Source organism: Scophthalmus maximus, chromosome 10 (assembly GCF_022379125.1).
Source record: "Scophthalmus maximus strain ysfricsl-2021 chromosome 10, ASM2237912v1, whole genome shotgun sequence".
Lineage (NCBI taxonomy): Eukaryota > Metazoa > Chordata > Actinopteri > Pleuronectiformes > Scophthalmidae > Scophthalmus > Scophthalmus maximus.
In genome coordinates, this window is record NC_061524.1 from 19237078 (window position 1) to 19263975 (window position 26898).

The 26898-nt window shown below is 38.0% G+C and overlaps 1 protein-coding gene across 11 annotated transcripts in view; it reads left to right on the forward strand.

Moving 5' to 3' along the window:
* Positions 1-8835, forward strand: part of LOC118283566 (girdin) — a 130486-nt gene extending 121651 nt beyond the window's left edge. For 4 of the 11 annotated variants that reach the window (XM_035605686.2, XM_035605689.2, XM_035605688.2 and 1 more), the window contains 3 exons: positions 2544-2633; positions 3693-3973; positions 4552-8835. In XM_035605686.2, coding sequence (XP_035461579.1) covers positions 2544-2633; positions 3693-3973; positions 4552-5457 — 1277 coding nt within the window. In that variant the 3' untranslated portion in view covers positions 5458-8835. The remainder of the gene's footprint in view (positions 1-2543; positions 2634-3692; positions 3974-4551) is intronic. The other 7 variants (XR_004784592.2, XR_004784590.2, XR_004784591.2 and 4 more) reach the window with 7 other exon arrangements.
* The last annotated feature ends 18063 nt before the right edge of the window (positions 8836-26898 follow it).

Below are 26898 nucleotides of genomic sequence, written 5' to 3' on the forward strand. Positions count from 1 at the left end.
CCCCGGGTCAAATGACTCTGTAATAGACTCGAGTAATAATCGGGTTCACCTCCGATCAGCATTGATGTGAACGTCACACCCGGGTGAACACGCTAATTTGAGCGATGATGGAGGCAATGAAGGCTCGTCTCCTCCGTCGGTAACTGCTGTTACCTCACCAACTGTAGTAAAGACACCTCTCGCATGTAGCTAGCTCGCTTACCCTAGCTTTGGCTCGTTGGTGGTAACAACTAACACAATCCAGATTATCTATGATCACTTGGGCGGACATACAAGGCCTCATCAGTCGGGCTCTCATTTCTCACAGAGGCCATAAACTGTCGCTAACATGGATGATGTGCGGAGCCCATTCTCCTTGTGGCTGCAGCTACGTACACAACAACAGAGCCAAGCTTCTTCTTCTCTCATACACACACACACACTTCAAAACCCATAAAGCCACCTTGCTTAAAGGGCCAGGCTTAGCTCTGAGTTTGTAAACTTTGAAAGAGTGACGGTGACAAGTACAAGATATAAGGTAACGTTGACCAACGGCTCACTGGCTACCATGCTTTCTGTTGTTTACTACACTGTTCTCCTTCTTTGTTTTATGGCGCACACCGCTCTCTACCGCCATCTATGGCCGCCACCTGTCACTACACGATCATCAGACCCTGGTCTGCTCGCAGTGTGAAAGTGGCCAATTGCCAATTGTGGGTTGACCCGCGTTTAAAAAACCCAGGTCTAAACGGTAATTTTGGTGTGAAAAAGGTATGAGACACTGAGCATGTTTTAACAGACAGACTGAAACCTGCCGTAAAAATCCACTACCCCAACCCCCCCCACACACTCACACACTCCCACTGTCCGCTCTGTCCGACTGACAGTTGACAGCAGCAGGAACACATCGCCACTCGCACTGCTGCTTTTTATTAGTGATCCTGCTGCTGTGGCACAATAACGTTGTTTTCCGGGCATCAACCTCCCCTACAGGCGTGTGTCGATGTCATTGTCTGAGAAGTGACGTTTTTTTGTTCTTTACTCACCTGTCGAAACGAACAACAATTGGATGCCATGCTCATTAATATACGGATCAGCATTCATGCAGTGATTTGCCTTGACTATTTATGGTTAAAAATGGGCGTGTACGGGGCGGCATATGAGGCTGATTCACGTATGCACACTTGTCAGTGATCTGTGATTTATAAAAATGGAGAATTGCGCACAGGTGTGCGTACACACGGTTTTATAAGTCAGAATGTTTTTTGGCGTACGCCATTTTCGGCTTTTGGGCACATTTTTGGTAAGGATCCTACGCACAGTTTTTTTTTTTTTAAATGAGACCCCAGATGTAGTGAGCTAAGATGAATTATTTAATATCCCTATCCCCAGCATTTGACATCCCTATTTTTAACACAACAAAAACAAAGAACAGTTCGACCCAAAGGTTCTGACCTTTAAATTTTCGTTTATTCTGAGTGATTTTTCTGTACTTTGGTTAAATCATAACAAAGCTTATCAAATATTCTAACCCTAAAAATAAATGAAATGCACTGATAATCTCAAGTCAGACATGTTGATGTATAAAACACTATTAGTCTGAGTGAGTGAGTCAGTCAGTCAGTCAGTCAGTCAGTCATATCTCGAGAACCGTTCATCTTCTCAGTCTCACACTTGTCATGTGTTGTTATGGGACCAAGAAAGCGCTGGACATGCGTTACGTTCAGTGTTTTATCAACAGCTGATCAACGACAGTAAAGACGTTGCCAACTGTGACAACGGTGTGTTCACAACAACAGCCACAACACTTAAGTCTCCGGTTTCGGTTCTGTGTCCTGAGTCGCGATTCACCGAAAGAGTTTGTTATCCGCACGCGTAAATGTAGAACGTGAGAGGAGCAGGCTGCAGTCTGAGAGCTGCTCTGCGAACGGTTGCTAACGCTAAACACACAGAAGCCACACAGCCAGAGAGAGCAGCATGCCGCTTGTGAGCCGCAGTTTTGCCACAGTATGACGTCACGAGCCGCGCGCTGTTTTTTATCAGACTACTTATCGGCTATAATTTCATTATCCGGTAGATAAATTATAGTATATAATTCCCACTATCTGCCCCGATAATCTATCGGCCCGATATATATCCTGCATCCCTAATATGCATCCAGTTTAACTTGTAGCTTCAGCATTTCTGTTAGGATATCTTCTGTGTTTTGAATTCTCTCCTCGGCTTTTATTGTCCGCTCTTCAGCCTCACCCAGTTTAGCCTTCGTATCTGCGGTCCAAGGATTTAGGTTACTTGGCCCCCTCCGTCAGTAGTTTTTGTTTAGTAACTGGACATATTTCAGATGCAGCCTGGCACTGAGCCACCTCTCCTGTCCTTGTGCCTGACATGTGCCATCTGCTGTTACAGCAGGAGATGATCTCACAAACTGTTGGCTTGAGCCCAAAAATATTACTCTTTTTGTTAGTGATGGTGATGAGGACACATGTACTGTATGTGTATATACAGTATAACCTAAGTGTGTGTATATTTGTGTGCATGTGTCTTCCCTCTTGTCCCTATCCCAGCCACAAGACCCTCCAGTCTCCATAGGAACAGGACCACCAGTAGTAATAGTAACAATAATTCCCACCACACTTCTCCTCTGGAGAGCAAAGGTATGCACCTCCTTCCCTTAAGCCCCCTCTCCCCTAACCCCTTTTTCTATCCTCTTTTGCCTTTACTCAAACCTCCTGTTCTTTTCCCTCCTATGCAGTATAGAAATTTAGTTTCTTAATCGATTGATGTAGAGCTGCTAACTAGCCAGTTAATTACACAAAAGAAAATTATGTCATAGCAAAATGATGCTTGATGTTTTCAAATGTGAGATTTTACATTATGGTGAAGAGAAAATGTTAGGGGTTTTAGACTTTTGGTCAGACAATTCAGACATTTATCGATGTCACCAACTCTAGGAAATTTGGTGATTTGATGATGATGGCTTTGGCATTTACCACTTGTCTGGATCAAAAGACAATAATAATTAGTTCAAGCCCCAATATCAATATATTAGGATAGTCCATTGTACTTGTAATGTACTGATAGCTCCATTTAGTAACTATTTACACCATAACTATGTGTTCATATATGTATAATCACCTGCAACAAAGAACCAATGTTTTTTTGTCAACTTTGAATGAGTGAAACGCCTTCCAGAAGGCCGCTGAGATCTAGATGGGTCAGTGAGCGTGAAGCGTGAGGGCCACTGTAGTAATGACATTTAAGCTCAAGCATCTGGTGAATAATTTAGAAGTTCTATATAACACATGTGTACTCATAGCGTAGCGCAGTGTCATGTCGGTTGCTTAGTAGGTTGCGGTTTGCAACTTTACCACCAGATACTGCCAGAAAATTACAAAAAAAATAGGTCACCACTGCACTTCTACCCCACTTCTTATTGTAATCCAACACATTCCTTGTTTCTTTCTCTTTTCTTTCATTTTTGAGTCAGCAGTGATTGTTGTCATAAATAAATATACTCATGTAAATTATACTGTTTATAAATCAGAGAGCGACAATAAGCTTAGATCTCAAGCAGCAAAAGCAAATAACATTGAAGTAATAGAGTTTTTTGCAGTAGATGTCACTCTTTTCTAATTAACTAATTTATTACTGCATATATTGTGAAAATATATACAATTTCCCCATGGTCTAATCATTGACTCCTCTCCCCACAGGCACATTGAACGGCAGCCTCAGCCGTCCTCAAAGTGAGAGCAGCGGAGAGTTTAGCCTGAGCTTAGACCAGGAGGTGTGGTCAAGCAGCGGCAGCAGCCCCGTCCAGCAGCCCACCTCATCGCGCTCCTACCACCAGAGCCTCCTGCAGCTGGGCAAGTCACTCAACCCATCTTCCACCGCAGGCAGCCCCGGCCAAACCCAGATCAGGAAGATGGGTATCCCAGGCAGCGATGTTCTTTCACTGCAACAATTCCTGGATGAGGGTATTGATCGTGCAGGGGTAAGGCCTCTCACAACGTTACAACTTTCTGTTTGATTGAAACATGCATATGAAGTAGACTGAGCTTTTATGAAAACAATCTTCACATTTCACCAAGCTATAATGCTGGTTTGCAATCATATGAGGAATCAATGTAAGGCTGCAACTAATAATTATTTTCATTTTCAATTAATCTGCCAATTATTTTCTTTATTGGTTTAATTTCTCTGTAAAGTGAGAGAAAATAGTATAACACATTGAAAAGTCTCAGTTGCCACAATGAAGTCTTCATGCAGCTTGTTTTGTGTAATCATTAGTCCAAAAGAATATTCTATTTACAACCTCACTTGACAGAGAAAAGTATCAGTGCCTCTTTTTGGACAAACTGGAACAATAAAAAAACAATGTTTGATTGGTAATCAAAATAGTGGCTGATCAATTAACTGTCAATTCACAGATTAATCAACTAATCGTTTTAAGGGCAATATTTAACATAATGTGCAAATAGTGATTTTTGGTGATAAATTATTTAAAATCTACATTAAACAAATTGTATGATGTTTTACTGTACTCATGTATGTTTGCTATGTGTTTTGTAGTCTGGCAGTCAGGAGAACCTCAGTGTAGATTCCCATCGTCTCTCCAATTCTTCTGAGCATGTACACACTTCCACAAAGGGCCGGGGCATATTACGCTCATCTAGTGGGAAAGCCGCACCAGTCAGCTCTGACCGCCCACCGAGACCTGGACAGCCAGGGCGCCCAACCCTGCGAAAGGCGGAGAGCACCCGTGTGAAAGGCTCTGTCCCCATCAGCTCCAGTCTATCATCGCAAGGGAAAGCCTTATCCGTTTCAGAACGCCTGGACTCTGCTTCCTCCACACTGCCCCGAGCTAGCAGCGTCATCTCCACGGCTGAAGGCTCCACGCGGCGCACCAGCATCCACGACCTGCTGTCAAAGGACAACCGGCAGCCTGTTTCTGTCGACTCTTCTCCTCCCATCGCTTCCAACAAGGCTGGGGTACGCTCCAAGCCTACTCCCAGTGAGTACCACCCCAACAGCTCCAACTTGAAAGGACCCCTTATCACCACCACCACCCTTCCCAAGTCACTCAGCTTACCTTGCCATAGCTTGGAGGACCCCGACCTCTCCACTCTTGAGTCTTTCCTTGGGCCTTCCTTTACTGTAGAGTCTGTGTTCATTGACTCCATTTTTAGTGATTCAGTGGGCAAAAACCTCCCCTTCCTGTCTCTTAACCCCACCCTAGTCAGCAATATCAGTGGGCCACCTGTTACAAATAAACCCCCACCTGCTTCACCTATCCCAAACAACATTTCCACCCAAAACCAGACAACTCACTGCCAATCAATCAGCCAGATGAGATCTGGCCCAGCCAGTGTGGAAGTTTATGACGAGGGTGTTGATCGCAATTGTGTGAATAATTCGGCCCAGTCACTGAGCCCAGAGGACAACCAGTCTCTGTGGTATGAGTATGGGTGTGTGTGAATGACAAGGAGGCAAATTCTCCTCCGCTGCATGTATTTATCAGAGCAGCTCAATGTGGTGTATTGGTTTCATGCTTTCCTGTTTGCCATGGTGCTGACTGGTGATTTCATATCTTATTTTGTTTTTTCCTTTTTTTTTGTCACCATTAATTTTCACCTTTTTTTTCCATCTGTCCCATTCTGTTCTCCAAGGTTGGACTTTGAATGTTCCTCAGTCCAGCAACATTTACCATGTTATTGTTTCAAATCTGTTTCACTGGCTTAGGCTAAATTATTATCAGGTGTAGTGGGTTTATACACTACTTTCTTGCTTTTACAAAACATCTCACAGTTAAAGGGGCAGAAAGTGATTCTAAAGCAATACACGTTTTGTAAAAATCACAGAATGTTTCCTCACCTTCCGTTAACTGTCGCTTGTGTGTGTGCAGCGGAAAAGAAACCTTTGTTTTTCGTTTCAGTCTTGGCTCTGTAAATCGAACATAAAAAAATACCACACAACACTGCGAGTGCAGTTTGTAAACATCACTTGTTGACATCTTAAGACACGTGCTAGTGGGTGACTCCCATACCGGAGGTCGTGAGTTCGCGTCCGGGCCAGAGCTGTAAAATCACAACAACAACAACAAAGAGAGAAACAGGCTCTCTCAAAAATCGCTTACTGCCCCTTTAAGGACTTATTATTTCTGTTTAGAGCTTCTATATTAAATTGCCTATGATTAGAAATGTAAGAGATTCAGCCAGTAAAGTACTGAAAATGTTTATCGCATAAATAGCTTTACAGTCTTTCAGTATGTCAGATAATAATTGTTATGATAATGTTTATCATAATGTTTTATGGGAGAGTGTGTGTTTCACTGCTTCTGACTCAGTTGCATTATCCACTAAACTGGATGCCTTTGTTCTCTCTGTCCTTCCTGACAGTCATTTTGATTACTGTGATCAAAATGTTTGTTTATCCTCTTTGTTTTCTATTGACAGTGTGGATTGCTTTTTTCTTTTTCTTTTTGGGATTAGATTGTACATTAACTGGGTTTTGACCAAGTGGATTTCTTGGCCTGATGACAAAATTGTTTTGCTTCAATCTCAGAATGATCTGAGGGGAAGATTTAATTGATAAAGTGAGAGTTGACAGTGAAGGTAGTGGAACATGATCAGAGTGATAGTTATATTTCAGTTTTAGGCAGTTTTGATAGTTATTGAAAGAGGGAGTCGTCATAATAGGTTGAGAACAGTTTACATTGGTCTAATTGTTTTGTGACTGAAGCCAGCATAATTTATCTTGGTATCTGAATACTATTTGATTTTGTATTTAAGACTTACAAGATTTTCTACAGATTGTTTCAATCATTAAGTTATAATCAGAGACGAGAAGTGCATTATGTGCCAATAATAGTGGAACCGTCAGTATCTGCTCCTTATTTATTTCTGCTTTTTTCACTCTGTAGTTATTGTTTTGAAGTTGCTTTTTTGTATTCATCTTGATCTACCATAGACGCAAGTATGAAGTAGATGAAAATGTTCTGGTCACTGCCAACAGATGTAACATAAACATTGCCTTTGTCCTACAGATGAAAAGGTCAGAAAGTCTAAAAGCAGGAGCGGGGAGCCGCAGCAAAGCTGCTAAACCCTGCCCCCATCCCCACCCTCGACTGTCTGGTACCATGCTGTGAGCGCGTGGTGAGTGAGTGCTCGAGCGGGAGGAATAGGTTGTGTGTGTGTGGGGGGGGTGTCGTCCATTCTGCCGTACACTTGCCTCCCCTGTTTTCTCTAAGCTCCCCCTCACTGTCCTGTCTGTTGCCCCACTGTCCCTGAGGTGCCAAACGCCTGTTCAGACAGCCTGATGGGACCCTGGTCTGCATGGCATATGGGCTTTCTTTCAAAATTTCTCTGAATGGATGAAATCCATTGAATCCCCAAGCAAGAGTTCTATGACTCCAGCAGCTCTTCTCTGAAATGCTTATTGTTTTTTTGGTAAAGATGACTGCTCAGTATCCTTCTGGTAAAAAAAATAGGTAATTTAAGCTCAAGGCTGTTTTAAGGCTGCTTATTGTTGCTGCATGGCTTGGGTGTAAGCTAAAACCCTTCCTCCCTCACCTCTCCTGGACCCTGCATGTTGACCTAGCCTGGCTGCTGTCCCATCTTGTATATCACTAACAGTCTTTACTGATACAATTTCAGACATATAACCTTGTTTTTCTCTGTTTACTTTGTCTTCCTGTGCTTTTCTATGTTCTTCTACCCTGGCTTTTTCAGCTTTCTAATCTGTTTCCTTTCTTTTCTTACTCTTTCCATATTTTGCTTGCCTGGGACTCAGAGAGAAAGGTGACCTTGGAGCTGTGTATCTGAAAACTAGTAAGCTACAGTTAAACTGCTGAGACCATCTACAGTGACAAAAGATTGTATATGCCATTTTTTTTCCTTTCCTTTCATTTTTTTTTTACCCAGGACACTTCAGTAGAGAACAGTGGATTCCTGCTCTTTTTTTTCTGCCTTGAATCAAGGAAACAGAAAAATACAAGAAAGTGTTGCGCTGACAGATTTTCTACATAGAATGCTGTGGCAGATTGCACTGCCACATGTTGGACTCCTAGATGTGCACTAGACTAAATGTGAGTGCCAATGTTCACACGAGCCAAAAGGAGACCGATGACTACATGTTGGACCCTCTTCTACCCGACGCCATGATCCTGAAAAAATGAGCAGCACAAGCAAAACTATCATTTAATCAGGCACTTACAAAGCATGGCAGCGCAAACATTTCTGACTTAACATACTCTGAGACTGAATAATCACATTTGCATTGGAGCAATCAATTATACCACTTCCTTTGTCCAATCCAAGCAGAGCAATTTGTTCAGTAGGGATTTTGCTTGCCAAGATGCCAAAAGGACGGACTGAAAACCGTTACTGCTGTGTGATTGGTGTCTGTTGCCTGCTAATCAACAGTGAAGTTTGTGTGATCTGAGAGAGAGACTCGCCTTGGGAGTGTTACAGGCCCCCTTTACGACAGTGGTGGCTAATGTCATCACAGAGAGACACCCTCAAACAAACCCTGCACTTTTCTTCTTAGCTTAAATTATATATCATCATATAGTAAGTCATTGCTCATCTCACACTAAATAATCTCACCTATCGCTTCCTATCCTGCTATAATAAGATGGTAAAAGCACGACGACAGTTCATTAACATGGTGATAAGGCACTCCATAAGATACTTTTTATAAATCTGACTAGAAGGACTATAGGTGACCTGTAACTTGCCTAGTATATACACATTTCTGTTGTTGTGATGTTGAACATGATGGTGATGAGACCAGATGTTTTCCTCCTTTTCCACTTTTACATAAATCCATTTGATATAATAAAACTCATCAAGACTACTGTGTGTCTTTTTGCTTTGTGTCTTTATCAAATTTATTTTTATATGAAAAAATATACTTTTTCATTTTATAAGAAGCACCTACGAAGTGTCACTCCCATGTCAGGTACAGGCTGACTTGCTGAACAGCTGAAAACACACTGTTAAACATCACTGGTGAATTTCCAACCCTACCAGTTTGACCCCGAGACCTCGACAGAGAGGAGATATGGTCTATTATTTACAGAACGCTTTTCGAATCTTATTGACCACTTATATACACAGTGCTTTTTCTATCACACATCATTCATACACTGCCACCAAAGATACTTCAGCAAGCAGACTGGATGAGCAGGGGATAGAACCACTGACTATTTATTTATTTCTGTATTTCTACACTAATACATTTATGTATTTCTAAATGTCTAAATTTATTTCTGTGTCTGTCAGGGTATAAATGGTACTTGGGTTGGCAGGCTTAACTCAAGTCTGAAGCCGTATGGTTACAGTGGTGTGATCATCGAATCTACTACTTCTGTCTTGACTTGGTCAGTAGACTGAGCTGCCTTTAGCACAGTATTAGCAACTGAGTTAACTGGCAGTGTACCAGTTAACGTTATGGAAAGTGTTGTTGGAGATACTGCAAATGATTTAGAATCACCAGCGAATGATTCTGACAGAAATACAGCCACTGACTATGTCCAGTTTAGTTTAGAGAGACACAAGATTTGTTTTAGTGTAGCACTGATATGGATGTAGAGGTTAGCTAAAATATCTCCAAGATTGTAATCAACATTAGAAAATGAGCTTAATTAATGCTTAAGCACTAGGTGTGTCTTATTTTTATGTACCATAATTTCATTCAAGTTGCTTCAAGTTTTACTCCCAGGATCAGGGTCCTGTATTCAGTGAGTTAATATTCGACAGAAAGTTAATTAAATGATTACAGCAGCCACTGAGGGTGCAAAATTGTTACAAAGGGATGCAGAATCACCACAGTAGCAAAATTACTACAGAGAAGCAAAGTTATTACAATGACTCATAAAATGATGAGATAAACAAGAATACTTTCCAGATACTGATGTATAAAACATAAATACTGCACTCATACTGTATCCAAAATCATCTGTAAAAACAAAAGGGCAACGTTGAATACATTTGTAAAATGTGTGTTGTACGCTTTTACTAAAACCTAGAATATACATTCATTTTTAATTTACTTGTCATTATTTAATAAGAAGGATATTTAAACATTATGTTTCTAATCTTTTATGCATTTTAATGTAAGATAACCATTTCAAAACCTCAAGGATGCAAGTAACATACATTTCCAATTCATTATCAGGTAAACACTAAAAAAAATTTACAAGAAAGTAGTTGTGCATATTTCTTCCATTTGTGAAACTGCATATATAGTGTTGCTGTTGAAAATTATGGTTTTCATTTTCCCTTTTCAAATTTAGTTTTGAGCATTTCTGTGGGCAAGACACCTTACCCTTAATTACTACTGGGGCTCTTCCAGCAGAGTATGAATGTGATAGTACAAAAGCAAGCTCAATAGCAGCACTATGAATGTGTGTGAATGTGACCTTTGAGTGGTCTATAAGACAAAAAAAGCAATATAAATACAGTCCATGGTCTTTCTCTTGTTAGTAGATGGTGCAATCAGCCCTTATCATGTTTAGATTTAGTCTGTGACCTATGTACACTAGTGAGGCCTGTTATGTTAAAGTGTAATCTACTACATAACAATGAATCTGCTTCAGCTTCAGCTGAATCATGGAGTTCACTCTGTAGTACTTCTATGGAAACAAATACAGCCCACAGCACAGAAACTGCACTCGTAAAAGTTACAAACGACCTCCGGATGTCATCCGATGCTGGCTCTCCCTCCCTCCTCATCCTTCTTGACCTACTGTATCTGCTGCATTTGACACAGTCGACCATGACGTTCTATTAAACCGGCTCCACCTCACCACTGGACTCACTGACACTGCCCTCAATTGGTTCCAGTCATACCTCACAAACCGGAAAGAATACATCTCCCTGGGTCCCTCCAAATCAAACCCACACAATCACTTGCGGTGTCCCCCAGGGGTCAGTCCTTGGCCCCATCCTCTACCTCATCCCCCTTAGTCAGGTCATCTGCCGCCATGGACTTTCATTCCACTGCTACGCCGATGACACACAGCTCAATGTCAATGCCACAGCTGCAACCCCACCATCATCATCACCGCCATCCCCGTCAAAACTCACCATGTGTCTGGAGGAGATAAAGGTATGGATGGAGCACAACTTCCTCCAACTCAAGCCATCCTGGTCGGCACTTCTCACCAGACCAAATCATCGCCCATAACCAGCATCACCTTTTCTGGCTCCAATATCCCTCTCTTATCAGCAGTCACAAATCTTGAAGTAAAAATGGACCCCCAACTCAGTTTGGAATCCCATATCAACCACCTCTGCAAGACCTCTTTCTATCACCTCCGCAACATTTCCAAACTCCGCCCCATTCTCTCCCTCTCAGACGCCGAAAAACAGGCATGGGCCTTTATCTCCTCCAGACTGGACTACTGTTACACACTTCTCATCGGGATCCCTAGCAAGAGCCTGCAGAGGCTTCATCCAAAACTCTGCAGCTAGGATCCTGATGAGAGTGCGCAAACATGAGCACATTACCCCCATCCTCCACAGGCTTCCTGTTTCCACCAGGATTGAGTATATGGTTTCCCTCCTCACACACCATGGACATCCCCCCCTCTACCTCAAAGAACTTCTAAAACCACAAAACACAACACTCTCCCTCCGCTCCACTCACTCAAACATCCTACACTTACCCAGAACCAGACTTAAGACTATGGGAGATAAGGCCTATGTGCTGCTGCCCCACGCCTGTGGAATGCCCTCCCTGACACCTTGAGGGCACCACAAGCCACTGACTGCTTTGAAAAAGGTCTTAAGATATTTAAAACAAAAAACTTTTACTTTTTATTCTTATTTTTAACAAAACTGCTTTTAACCTGTAGCCCTTTGAGATCTTTAGATGAAAAGGGCACTATAAATAAAATGTATTTATTTATTTTATTTATTTATACTAATTGCATTTTTTTAAGTTATAAGTTAACACATAATGCCAAGTTCACACTACACAATATATAGCCTGATTTTCCGCTCACTGACAAATTCTGGAGCTTGCGCAAATAGGAGAAAAATCTGCATGAAATCAGGGAGCTTTCAAATTGCCACCTCGCCGACATCTACCAGATATCTAGCAGGCTGAATATCTGGATGCGATGGCGAGCCTATCTCTTGTAGTGTGAGCTGTGATGTGACTGGCAGTGAGTGCTTCAACCTGGAAACCAGGGGGAGGAACTGTAGCACAGCATCTCCTCTCTCATATTCTCTGCCTTTCCCATGTTTCTGAACAAATCATCGTGCAGACTATATCCAAGGCATGTTTCTGTCGTGTTGTTCATTTTCAATGCAACAGGTGGTGAAATTAATGCGAGCTGAATTTATTGCCAAACCATATATTAACACATCAAGTTATTTCTCCTCGTCCATGCGACACGCAGAGCATCTGCTCAAACTACTTTCTCTGACCTTTCAACATACACTAAACAAAGTTATAAACGCAACACTTTTGTTTTTGCCCCCATTTTTCATGAGCTGAACTCAAAGATCTAAGACTTTTTCTATGTACACCAAAGGCTTATTTCTCTCAAATATTGTTCACAAATCTGTCTAAATCTGTGTTAGTGAGCACTTCTCCTTTGCTGAGATAATCCATCCACCTCACAGGTGGACAGCATGATTATTGCACAGGTGTGCCTTAGGCTGGCCACAATAAAACGCCACTCTAAAATGTAGCGTAGTTTTATCACACAGCACAATGCCACAGATGTCGCAAGTTTTGAGGGAGCGTGCAATTGGCATGCTGACTGCAGGAATGTCCACCAGAGCTGTTGTCCGTGAATTGAATGTTCATTTCTCTACCATGAGCTGCTTCCAAAGGCATTTCAGAGAATTTGGCAGTACATCCAACCGGCCTCACAACCGCAGACCACGTGTAACCACACCAGCCCAGGACCTCCATATCCAGCATCTTCACCTCCAAGATTGTCTGAGACCAGCCACCCGGACAGCTGCTGCAACAATCGAATGCATAACCAAAGAATTTCTGCACAAACTGTCAGAAACCGTCTCAGGGAAGCTCATCTGCATGCTCTTCGTCGTCATCGGGGTCTCGACCTGACTGCAGTTCGTCATCGTAACCGACTTGAGGGGGCAAATGCTCACATTCGATGGCGTCTGGCACTTAGGAGAGGTGTTCACTTCACGGATGAATCACGGTTTTCACTGTACAGGGCAGATGGCAGACAGCGTGTATGGCGTCGTGTGGGTGAGCAGTTTGCTGAAATCAACGTTGTGGATCGAGTGGCCCATGGTGGCGGTGGGGTTATGGTATGGGCAGGCGTATGTTATGGACAACGAACACAGGTGCATTTTATTGATGGCATTTTGAATGCACAGAGATACCGTGACGAGATCCTGAGGCCCATTGTTGTGCCATTCATCCACGACCATCACCTCATGATGCAGCATGATAATGCACGGCCCCATGTTGCAAGGATCTATACACAATTCCTGGAAGCTGAAAACATCCCAGTTCTTGCATGGCCAGCATACTCACCGGACATGTCACCCATTGTCTGTTTGGAATGCTCTGGATCGGCGTATACGACAGCGTGTTCCAGGTCCTGCCAATATCCAGCAACTTCGCACAGCCATTGAAGAGGAATGGACCAACATTCCACAGGCCACAATCAACAACCTTACCAACTCTATGCGAAGGAGCTGTGTTTGCACTGCGTGAGGCAAATGGTACTGCACTCAGTCAGAGAGGACATGAGGATGCTTGAGGAGACTGTACGCAGCCCCACCAGTCCACATCATGTCACCAGCAGAAGATGAGGCCGAAAAGGATCGGCCTGAACCACCACCACCCTTGGCCAGAGTGACGAGCAGCCAGAAGGGGATCATGAATATGTGGCTGGGGTTGCAACCCAGAGCAGACCAGCAGCCAAGAGTGGTCTGCCCGCTTACAGAGACCCTGCATTCCATGTAGGCCTACCCCATAAGGCGCAAGGTTATGAAGGATACTCTGTCAAAGCTGATGTATTTCAATGAAAAAACGCTGGTTTTGACACAATAAGTTAAAAACTATGATACTGTGTCATAACTGACGTATTTCAATGAGAAAACGCTGGTTTGACACAATCAGTTCAAAACTATGATACTGTGTCAAAACTGACATATTTCAATGATAAAAACAGCTGTTTGGTGCCAGAGTGAGTTGAACCAATTGACACTGTGTCAAAACTGACGTATTTCAATGAGAAAACGCTGGTTTTGACACAATAAGTTCAAAACTATGATACTGTGTCAAAACTGATGTATTTCGCTTAGAAGATGATGCTTTTGACACAATACGTTAAAAACTATGATACTGTGTCAAAACTGACGTCTTTCAATGATAAAAACAGCTGTTTGGTGCCAGAGTGAGTTGAACCAATTGACACTGTGTCAAAACTGACGTATTTCAATGAGAAAACGCTGGTTTTGACACAATAAGTTCAAAACTATGATACTGTGTCAAAACTGATGTATTTCGCTTAGAAGATGATGCTTTTGACACAATACGTTAAAAACTATGATACTGTGTCAAAACTGACGTCTTTCAGTGAGAAAACGCTGGTTTTGAGACAATACGCTCAAAACTATGAAACTGTGACAAAATTGAGGTATTTCAATGAAAAAACAGCTGTTTGGTGCCACAATGAGTTGAATCAACTGATACTGAGTCTAAACTAACGTATTTCAATGAGAAAATGATGGTTTTGACACAATTAGTTCAAAACTATTATACTGTGTCACAACTGAGGTATTTCAATGAGAAAACACTGTTTTTGACCCAACACGTTCAAAACTTTGATCCTGTGTCAAAACGGACGTATTTCAATGAGAAAATGCTGGTTTTGTCACAATAAGTTCAAAACTATGATATTGTGTGAAAACTGACATGTCAATGAAAAAACAGATGTTTGGTGCCACATTGAGTTGAACCAACTCATACTGTGTCAAAACTAACGTATTTCAATGAGAAAATACTGTGTTTTTGACACGATAAGTTCAAAACTATGATCCTGTGTCAAAACTGACAAATTTCACTGATAAACCGCTTTTTTGGTGCCACAGTGAGTTGAACCAACTAGTACTGTTTCAAAACTGACATATTTCACTGAGAAAACGCTGGTTTTGAGACAATACGTTCAAAGCTATGATACTGTGTCATAACTGACGTATTTCAATGAGAAAACAGCTGTTTGGTGCCACAATGAGTTGAACCAACTGATACTCTGTCAAATGTAACGTATTTCAATGAGAAAACGCTGGTTTTGACACAATAAGTTCAAAACTATGATACTGTGTTAAAACTGATGTATTTCGCTTAGAAGATGATGCTTTTGACACAATACGTTAAAAACTATGATACTGTGTCAAAACTGACGTATTTCACTGAGAAAACGCTGGTTTTGACATAATACATTAAAAAATATGATACTGTTTCAAAACTGACGTCTTTCACTGAGAAAACGCTGGTTTTGAGACAATATGTTCAAAACTATGAAACTGTGACAAAATTGAGGTATTTCAATGAAAAAACAGGTGTTTGGTGCCACAATGAGTTGAACCAACTGATACTGAGTCTAAACTAACGTATTTCAATGAGAAAATGATGGTTTTGACACAATTAGTTCAAAACTATTATACTGTGTCAAAACTGAGGTATTTCAATGAGAAAACACTGTTTTTGACCCAACACGTTCAAAACTTTGATCCTGTGTCAAAACGGACGTATTTCAATGAGAAAATGCTGGTTTTGTCACAATAAGTTCAAAACTATGATATTGTGTGAAAACTGACATGTCAATGAAAAAACAGATGTTTGGTGCCACATTGAGTTGAACAAACTTATACTGTGTCAAAACTAACGTATTTCAATGAGAAAATACTGTGTTTTTGACACGATAAGTTCAAAACTATGATCCTGTGTCAAAACTGACATATTTCACTGATAAACAGCTTTTTTGGTGCCACATTGAGTTGAACCAACTGATACTGTGTCAAAACTAACGTATTTCAATGAGAAAACACTGTTTTTGGACCAACACGTTCAAAATGTTGATCCTGTGTCAAAACGGACGTATTTCAATGAGAATACACCTGTTTGGTGCCACATTGAGTTGAACTTACTTATACTGTGTCAAAACTAACATATTTCAATGAGAAAATTCTAGTTTTGACACAATGAGATGAAAACTATGATGCCGTCTCAAAATTGACATATTTCAATGAGAAAACGCTGGTTTTGACGTTCAAAATTATAATACTGTGTCAAAACCGACGTATTTCAATGAGAAAACGCTGGTTTTGACACAATGAGATGAAAACTTTGATACTGTGTCAACACGGACGTATTTCAATGAGAAAACGCAGGTTTTCACACAATGAGATTAAAACTATGATGCCGTGTCAAAACTGACGTAATTCAATGAGAAAACGCTGGTTTTGACACAATTTGTTCAAAACTATGAAACTGTGACAAAACTTAGGTATTTCAATGAAAAAACAGCTGTTTGGTGCCACATTGAGTTGAACCAACTTATACTGTGTCAAAACTGACATATTTCACTGATAAACCGCTTGTTTGTTGCCACAATGAGTTGAACGAACTGATACTGCGTCAAAACTAACGTATTTCAATGAGAAAGTACAGTTTTTTTGACACAATAAGTTCAAAACTATGATCCTGTCTCAAAACTAATACTGTGTCAAAACTAACTTATTTCAAGGAGAAAATACTGTTTTTTTGACACAATAAGTTCAAAACTATGATCCTGTGTCAAAACTGACATATTTCACTGATAAACCGCTTGTTTGGTGCCACAATGAGTTGAACCAACTGATACTGTGTCAAAACTAACGTATTTCAATGAGAAAATTCTGGTTTTGACACAATTATTTCAAAACTGAAACTGTGTCAAAGCGCACGTATTTCAATGAGAAAACGCTGGTTTTGACACAAGGAGATGAAAACTATGATACTGTGTCAAAACCAATGTATTTCAATGAGAAAACACTGGTTTTGACACAATTTGTTCAAAACAATGATACTGTGACAAAAACTTAGGTATTTCAATGAGAAAACGCTGGTTTTGACACAATGAGATGAAAACTATGATACTGTGTCAAAACGGACGTATTTTAATGAGAATACGCTTGTTTGGTGCCACATTGAGTTGAACCAACTTATACTGTGTCAAAACTAACGTATTTCAATGAGAAAATACTGTTTTTTTGACACAATAAGTTCAAAACTATGATCCTGTGTCAAAACTGACATATTTCACTGATAAACCGCTTGTTTGTTGCCACAATGAGTTGAACCAACTGATACTGTGTCAAAACTAACGTATTTCAATGAGAAAATTCTGGTTTTGACACAATTAGTTCAAAACTATGAAACTGTGTCAAAGCGCACGTATTTCAATGAGAAAACGCTGGTTTTGTCACAATAAGTTCAAAACTATGATATTGTGTGAAAACTGACATGTCAATGAAAAAACAGATGTTTGGTGCCACATTGAGTTGAACCAACTTATACTGTGTCAAAACTAACGTATTTCAATGAGAAAATACTGTGTTTTTGACACGATAAGTTCAAAACTATGATCCTGTCAAAACTGACATATTTCACTGATAAAGCGCTTTTTTGGTGCCACATTGAGTTGAACCAACTGATACTGTGTCAAAACTAAGGTATTTCAATGAGAATACGCCTGTTTGGTGCCACATTGAGTTGAACCAACTTATACTGTGTCAAAACTAACGTATTTCAATGAGAAAATTCTAGTTTTGACACAATGAGATGAAAACTATGATGCTGTCTCAAAATTGACATATTTCAATGAGAAAACGCTGGTTTTGACGTTCAAAATTATGATACTGTGTCAAAACCGACGTATTTCAATGAGAAAACGCTTGTTTGGTGCCACATTGAGTTGAACCAACTTATACTGTGTCAAAACTAACGTATTTCAATGAGAAAATACTGTATTTTTGACACAATAAGTTCAAAACTATGATCCTGTGTCAAAACTGACATATTTCACTGATAAACCGCTTGTTTGGTGCCACAATGAGTTGAACCAACTGATACTGTGTCAAAACTAACGTATTTCAATGCAAAAATACTGTTTTTTTGACACAATAAGTTCAAAACTATGATCCTGTGTCAAAACTAATACTGTGTCAAAACTAACGTATTTCCATGAGAAAATACTGTTTTTTTGACACAATAAGTTCAAAACTATGATCCTGTGTCAAAACTGACATATTTCACTGATAAACCGCTTGTTTGTTGCCACAAAAAGTTGAACCAACTGATACTGTGTCAAAACTAACGTATTTCAAGGAGAAAATACTGTTTTTTTGACACAATAAGTTCAAAACTATGATCCTGTGTCAAAACTGACATATTTCACTGATAAACCGCTTGTTTGTTGCCACAATGAGTTGAACGAACTGATACTGCGTCAAAACTAACGTATTTCAATGAGAAAATTCTGGTTTTGACACAAGTAGTTAAAAACTATGAAACTGTGTCAAAGCGCATGTATTTCAATGAGAAAACGCTGGTTTTGACACACTGAGATGAAAACTATGATACTGTGTCAAAACTAATGTATTTCAATGAGTAAACGCTGGTTTTGACAGAATGAGATGAAAACTATGATACTGTGCCAAAACGGACATATTTTAATGAAAATACGCTTGTTTGGTGCCACATTGAGTTGAACCAACTTATACTGTGTCAAAACTAACGTATTTCAATGAGAAAATACTGTTTTTTTGACACAATAAGTTCAAAACTATGATCCTGTGTCAAAACTGACATATTTCACTGATAAACCGCTTGTTTGGTGCCACAATGAGTTGAACCAACTGATACTGTGTCAAAATTGACATATTTCAATGAGAAAACACTGGTTTTGACATTCAAACTTATAATACTGTGTCAAAACTGACGTATTTCAATGAGAAAATAATGGTTTTGACACAATGAGTTGAACCAACTGATACTGCGTCAAAACTAATGTATTTCAATGAGAAAAATTCTGGTTTTGACACAATTAGTTCAAAACTATGAAACTGTGTAAAAGCGCACGTATTTCAATGAGAAAACGCTGGTTTTGACACAATGAGATGAAAACTATGATACTGTGTCAAAACTAATGTCTTTCAATGAGAAAACACTGGTTTTGACACGATATGTTCAAAACTATATTACTGTGTCAAAATTGACATATTTCAATGAGAAAACGCTGGTTTTGACGTTCAAACTTATGATACTGTGTCAAAACTGACGTATTTCAATGAGAAAACGCTGGTTTTGACACAATGAGATGAAAACTATGATACTGTGTCAAAACTAATGTATTTCAATGAGAAAACACTGGTTTTGACACAATTTGTTCAAAACAATGATACTGTGACAAAAACTTAGGTATTTCAATGAGAAAACGCTGGTTTTGACACAATGAGATGAAAACTATGATACTGTGTCAAAACTAATGTATTTCAATGAGAAAACACTGGTTTTGACACGATATGTTCAAAACTATATTACTGTGTCAAAATTGACATATTTCAATGAGAAAACGCTGGTTTTGACATTCAAACTTATGATACTGTGTCAAAACTGACGTATATCAATGAGAAAATGCTGGTTTTGACACAGTGAGTTGAAAACTATGATACTGTGTCAAAACAAACGTATTTCAATGAGAAAACACTGGTTTTGACACGATGTGTTAAAAACTATATTACTGTGTCAAAATTGACATATTTCAATGAGAAAACACTGGTTTTGACGTTCAAACTTATAATACTGTGTCAAAACTGACGTATTTCAATGAGAAAATGCTGGTTTTGACACAATGAGTTGAAAACTATGATACTGTGTCAAAACTAACGTATTTCAATGAGAAAATACTGTTTTTTTGACACAATAAGTTCAAAACTATGATCCTGTGTCAAAACTGACATATTTCACTGATAAACGGCTTGTTTGGTGCCACAATGAGTTGAACCAACTGAAACTGTGTCAAAACAAACGTATTTCAATGAGAAAACGCTGGTTTTGACACAATGAGATGAAAACTATGATACTGTGTCAAAACTAATGTATTTCAATGAGAAAACACTGGTTTTGACACGATATGTTCAAAACTATATTATTGTGTCAAAATTGACATATTTCAATGAGAAAACGCTGGTTTTGACGTTCAAACTCATTATACTGTGTCAAAACTGACTTATTTCAATGAGAAAATTCTGGTTTTGACACAATTAGTTCAAAACTATGATCCTATGTCAAAACTGACATATTTCACTGATAAACCCCTTGTTTGGTGCCACAATAAGTTCAAAACTATGATCCTGTTTCAAAACTAATACTGTGTCAAAACTAACGTATTTCAATCAGAAAATTCTGGTTTTGACACAATTAGTTCAAAACTATGAAACTGTGTCAAAGCGCACGTATTTCAATGAGAAAACGCTGGTTTTGACACAATGAGATGAAAACTATGATACTGTGTCAAAACTAATGTATTTCAATGAGAAAACACTGGTTTTGACATAATGAGATGAAAACTATGATACTGTGTCAAAACGGACATATTTCAATGAGAAAATACTGTTTTTTTGACACAATAAGTTCAAAACTATGATCCTGTGTCAAAACTGACATATTTCACTGATAAACCGCTTGTTTGGTGCCACAATGAGTTGAACCAACTGATACTGTGTCAAAACTAACGTATTTCAATGAGAAAATTCTGGTTTTGACACAATTAGTTCAAAACTATGATCCTATGTCAAAACTGACATATTTCACTGATAAACCCCTTGTTTGGTGCCACAATAAGTTCAAAACTATGATCCTGTGTCAAAACTAATACTGTGTTAAAACTAACGTATTTCAATGAGAAAATACTGTTTTTTTGACACAATAAGTTCAAAACTATGATCCTGTGTCAAAACTGACATATTTCACTGATAAACCGCTTGTTTGGTGCCACATTGAGTTGAACCAACTTATACTGTGTCAAAACTAACGTATTTCAATGAGAAAATACTGTTTTTTTGACACAATATGTTCAAAACTTTGATCCTGTGTCAAAACTAATACTGTGTAAAAACGAACGTATTTCAATGAGAAAATACTGTTTTTTTGACACAATAAGTTCAATACTATGATCCTGTGTCAAAACTGACATATTTCACTGATAAACCGCTTTTTTGTTGCCACAATGAGTTGAACCAACTGATACTGTGTCAAAACTAATGTATTTCAATGAGAAAATTCTGGTTTTGACACAATTAGTTCAAAACTATGAAACTGTGTCAAAGCGCACGTCTTTCAATGAGAAAACGCTGGTTTTGACACAATGAGATGAAAACCATGATACTGTGTCAAAACTAATGTATTTCAATGAGAAAACACTGGTTTTGACACAATGAGATGAAAACTATGATACTGTGTCAAAACGGACATATTTTAATGAGAATACGCTTGTTTGGTGCCACATTGAGTTGAACCAACTGATACTGTGTCAAAACTAACGTATTTCAAAGAGAAAATACTGTTTTTTTGACACAATAAGTTCAAAACTATGATCCTGTGTCAAAACTGACATATTTCACTGATAGACCGCTTGTTTGTTGCCACAATGAGTTGAACCAACTGATACTGCGTCAAAACTAACTAATTTCAATCAGAAAATTCTGGTTTTGACACAATTAGTTCAAAACTATGAAACTGTGTCAAAGCGCACGTATTTCAATGAGAAAACGCTGGTTTTGACACAATGAGATGAAAACTATGATACTGTGTCAAAACTAATGTCTTTCAATGAGAAAACACTGGTTTTGACAAGATATGTTCAAAACTATATTACTGTGTAAAAATTGACATATTTCAATGAGAAAACGCTGGTTTTGACGTTCAAACTTATGATACTGTGTCAAAACTGACGTATTTCAATGAGAAAATGCTGGTTTTGACACAATGAGTTGAAAACTATGATACTGTGTCAAAACAAACGTATTTCAATGAGAAAACACTGGTTTTGACACGATATGTTCAAAACTATATTACTGTGTCAAAATTGACATATTTCAATAAGAAAACGTTGGTTTTGACGTTCAAACTTATAATACTGTGTCAAAACTAAAGTATTTCAATGAGAAAATGCTGGTTTTGACACAATGAGTTGAAAACTATGATACTGTGTCAAAACTAACGTATTTCAATGAGAAAATACTGTTTTTTTGACACAATAAGTTCAAAACTATGATCCTGTGTCAAAACTGACATATTTCACTGATAAACCACTTGTTTGGTGCCACAATGAGTTGAACCAACTGATACTGTGTCAAAACTAACGTATTTCAATGAGAAAATTCTGGTTTTGACACAATTAGTTCGAAACTGTGTCAAAGCGCACGTATTTCAATGAGAAAACGCTGGTTTTGACACAATGAGATGAAAACTATGATACTGTGTCAAAACTAATGTATTTCAATGAGAAAACACTGGTTTTGACACAATTTGTTCAAAACAATGATACTGTGACAAAAACTTAGGTATTTCAATGAGAAAACGCTGGTTTTGACACAATGAGATGAAAACTATGATACTGTGTCAAAACTAATGTATTTCAATGAGAAAACACTGGTTTTGACACGATATGTTCAAAACTATATTACTGTGTCAAAATTGACATATTTCAATGAGAAAACGCTGGCTTTGACACAATGAGTTGAAAACTATGATACTGTGTCAAAACAAACGTATTTCAATGAGAAAACACTGGTTTTGACACGATATGTTCAAAACTATATTGCTGTGTCAAAACTGACGTATTTCAATGAGTAAATGCTGGTTTTGACACAATGAGTTGAAAACTATGATACTGTGTCAAAACTAACGTATTTCATTGAGAAAATACTGTTTTTTTGACACAATAAGTTCAAAACTATGATCCTGTGTCAAAACTGACATATTTCACTGATAAACCCCTTGTTTGGTGCCACAATAAGTTCAAAACTATGATCCTGTGTCAAAACTAATACTGTGTCAAAACTAACGTATTTCAATGAGAAAATACTGTTATTTTGACACAATAAGTTCAAAACTATGATCCTGTGTAAAAACTGACATATTTCACTGATAAACCGCTTGTTTGGTGCCACATTGAGTTGAACCAACTTATACTGTGTCAAAACTAACGTTTTTCAATGAAAAAATACTGTTTTTTTGACACAATATGTTCAAAACTATGATACTGTGTCAAAACTAATACTGTGTCAAAACGAACGTATTTCAATGAGAAAATACTGTTTTTTGACACAATAAGTTCAATACTATGATCCTGTGTCAAAACTGACATATTTCACTGATAAACCGCTTGTTTGGTGCCACAATGAGTTGAACCAACTGATACTGTGTCAAAACTAACGTATTTTAATGAGAAAATTCTGGTTTTGACGCAATTACTTCAAAACTATGGAACTGTGTCAAAGCTAATACTGTGTCAAAACTAACGTATTTCAATGAGAAAACACTGTTTTTTTGACACAATAAGTTCAAAACTATGATCCTGTGTCAAAACTGACATATTTCACTGATAAACCGCTTGTTTGGTGCCACATTGAGTTGAACCAACTTATACTGTGTCAAAACTAACGTATTTCAATGAGAAAATGCTGTTTTTTTGACACAATAAGTTCAAAACTATGATCCTGTGTCAAAACTAATACTGTGTCAAAACTAACGTATTTCAATGAGAAAATACAGTTTTTTTGACACAATAAGTTCAATACTATGATCCTGTGTCAAAACTGACATATTTCACTGATAAACCGCTTGTTTGGTGCCACAATGAGTTGAACCAACTGATACTGTGTCAAAACTAACGTATTTTAATGAGAAAATTCTGGTTTTGACACAATTAGTTAAAAACTATGAAACTGTGTCAAAGCGCACGTATTTCAATGAGAAAACGCTGGTTTTGACACAATGAGATGAAAACTATAATACTGTGTCAAAACTAATGTATTTCAATGAGAAAACACTGGTTTTGACACGATACGTTCAAACTTATGATACTGTGTCAAAACGAACGTATTTCAATGAGAAAACACTGTTTTTTTGACACAATAAGTTCAAAACTATGATCCTGTGTCAAAACTAATACTGTGTCAAAACTAACGTATTTCAATGAGAAAATACTGTTTTTTTTGACACAATAAGTTCAATACTATGATCCTGTGTCAAAACTGACATATTTCACTGACAAACCGCTTGTTTGTTGCCACAATGAGTTGAACCAACTGATACTGTGTCAAAACTAACGTATTTCAATGAGAAAATTCTGGTCTTGACACAATGAGTTGAAAACTATGATCCTGTGTCAAAACTGACATATTTCACTGATAAACCGCTTGTTTGGTGCCAAATTGAGTTGAATCAACTTATACTGTGTCAAAACTAACGTATTTCAATGAGAAAATACTGTTTTTTTGACACAATAAGTTCAAAACTATGATACTGTGTCAAAACTAATATATTTCAATGAGAAAACGCTGGTTTTGACGTTCAAACTTATGATACTGCGTCAAAACTGACGTATTTCAATGAGAAAATGCTTGTTTTGACACAATGAGTTGAAAACTATGATATTGTGTCAAAACAAACGTATTTCAATGAGAAAACACTGGTTTTGACACGATATGTTAAAAACTATATTACTGTGTCAAAACTAACGTATTTCAATGAGAAAACACTGGTTTTGACACAATTAGTTCAAAACTATGAAACTGTGTCAAAACGCACGTATTTCAATGAGAAAACACTGGTTTTGACACGATATGTTCAAAACTATATTACTGTGTCAAAACTGACATATTTCACTGTTAAACCGCTTGTTTGGTGCCACAATGAGTTGAACCAACTGATACTGTGTCAAAACTAACGTATTTCATTGAGAAAATTCTGGTTTTGACACAATTAGTTCAAAACTATGAAACTGTGTCAAAGCGCACGTATTTCAATGAGAAAACGCTGGTTTTGACACAATGAGATGAAAACTATGATACTGTGTCAAAAATAATGTATTTCAATGAGAAAGCACTGGTTTTGACACAATTTGTTCAAAACAATGATACTGTGACAAAACGGACGTATTTTAATGAGAATACGCTGGTTTTGATGTTCAAACTTATTATACTGTGTCAAAACTGACGTATTTCAATGAGAAAATGCTGGTTTTGACACAATGAGTTGAAAACTATGATAGCGCACATATTTCAATGAGAAAACGCTGGTTTTGACACAATGAGATGAAAACTATGATACTGTGTCAAAACTAATGTATTTCAATGAGAAAAAACTGGTTTTGACACGATATGTTCAAAACTATATTACTGTGTCAAAATTGACATATTTCAATGAGAAAACGCTGGTTTTGACGTTCAAACTTATGATACTGTGTCAAAACGAACATATTTCACTGATAAACCGCTTGTTGGTGCCACATTGAGTTGAACCAACTTATACTGTGTCAAAACTAACGTATTTCAATGAGAAAATACTGTTTTTTTTGACACAATAAATCAATACTATGATCCTGTGTCAAAACTGACATATTTCACTGACAAACCGCTTGTTTGGTGCCACAATGAGTTGAACCAACTGATACTGTGTCAAAACTAACGTATTTTAATGAGAAAATTCTGGTTTTGACACAATTAGTTCAAAACTATGAAACTGTGTCAAAGCACACGTATTTCAATGAGAAAACACTGGTTTTGACACAATGAGATGAAAACTATAATACTGTGTCAAAACTGACATATTTCACTGATAAACCGCTTGTTTGGTGCCACATTGAGTTGAACCAACTTATACTGTGTCAAAACTAACGTATTTCAATGAGAAAATACTGTTTTTTTGACACAATAAGTTCAAAACTATGATCCTGTGTCAAAACCAATACTGTGTCAAAACTAACATATTTCAATGAGAAAATACATTTTTTTTGACACAATAAGTTCAAAACTATGATACTGTGTCAAAACTAATATATTTCAATGAGAAAACGCTGGTTTTGACACAATATGTTCAAAACTATATTACTGTGTCAAAATTGACATATTTCAATGAGAGAACGCTGGTTTTGACGTTCAAACTTATAATACTGTGTCAAAGCGCACGTATTTCAATGAGAAAACGCTGGTTTTGACACAATGAGAAGAAAACTATGATACTGTGTCAAAACGGACGTATTTTAATGAGAATACGCTTGTTTGGTGCCACATTGAGTTGAACCAACTGATACTGTGTCAAAACTAACGTATTTCAATGAGAAAATACCGTTTTTTTGACAAAATAAGTTCAAAACTATGATCCTGTGTCAAAACTGACATATTTCACTGATAAACCGCTTGTTGGTGCCACATTGAGTTGAACCAACTTATACTGTGTCAAAACTAACGTATTTCAATGAGAAAATACTGTTTTTTTTGACACAATAAATCAATACTATGATCCTGTGTCAAAACTGACATATTTCACTGACAAACCGCTTGTTTGGTGCCACAATGAGTTGAACCAACTGATACTGTGTCAAAACTAACGTATTTTAATGAGAAAATTCTGGTTTTGACACAATTAGTTCAAAACTATGAAACTGTGTCAAAGCACACGTATTTCAATGAGAAAACACTGGTTTTGACACAATGAGATGAAAACTATAATACTGTGTCAAAACTGACATATTTCACTGATAAACCGCTTGTTTGGTGCCACATTGAGTTGAACCAACTTATACTGTGTCAAAACTAACGTATTTCAATGAGAAAATACTGTTTTTTTGACACAATAAGTTCAAAA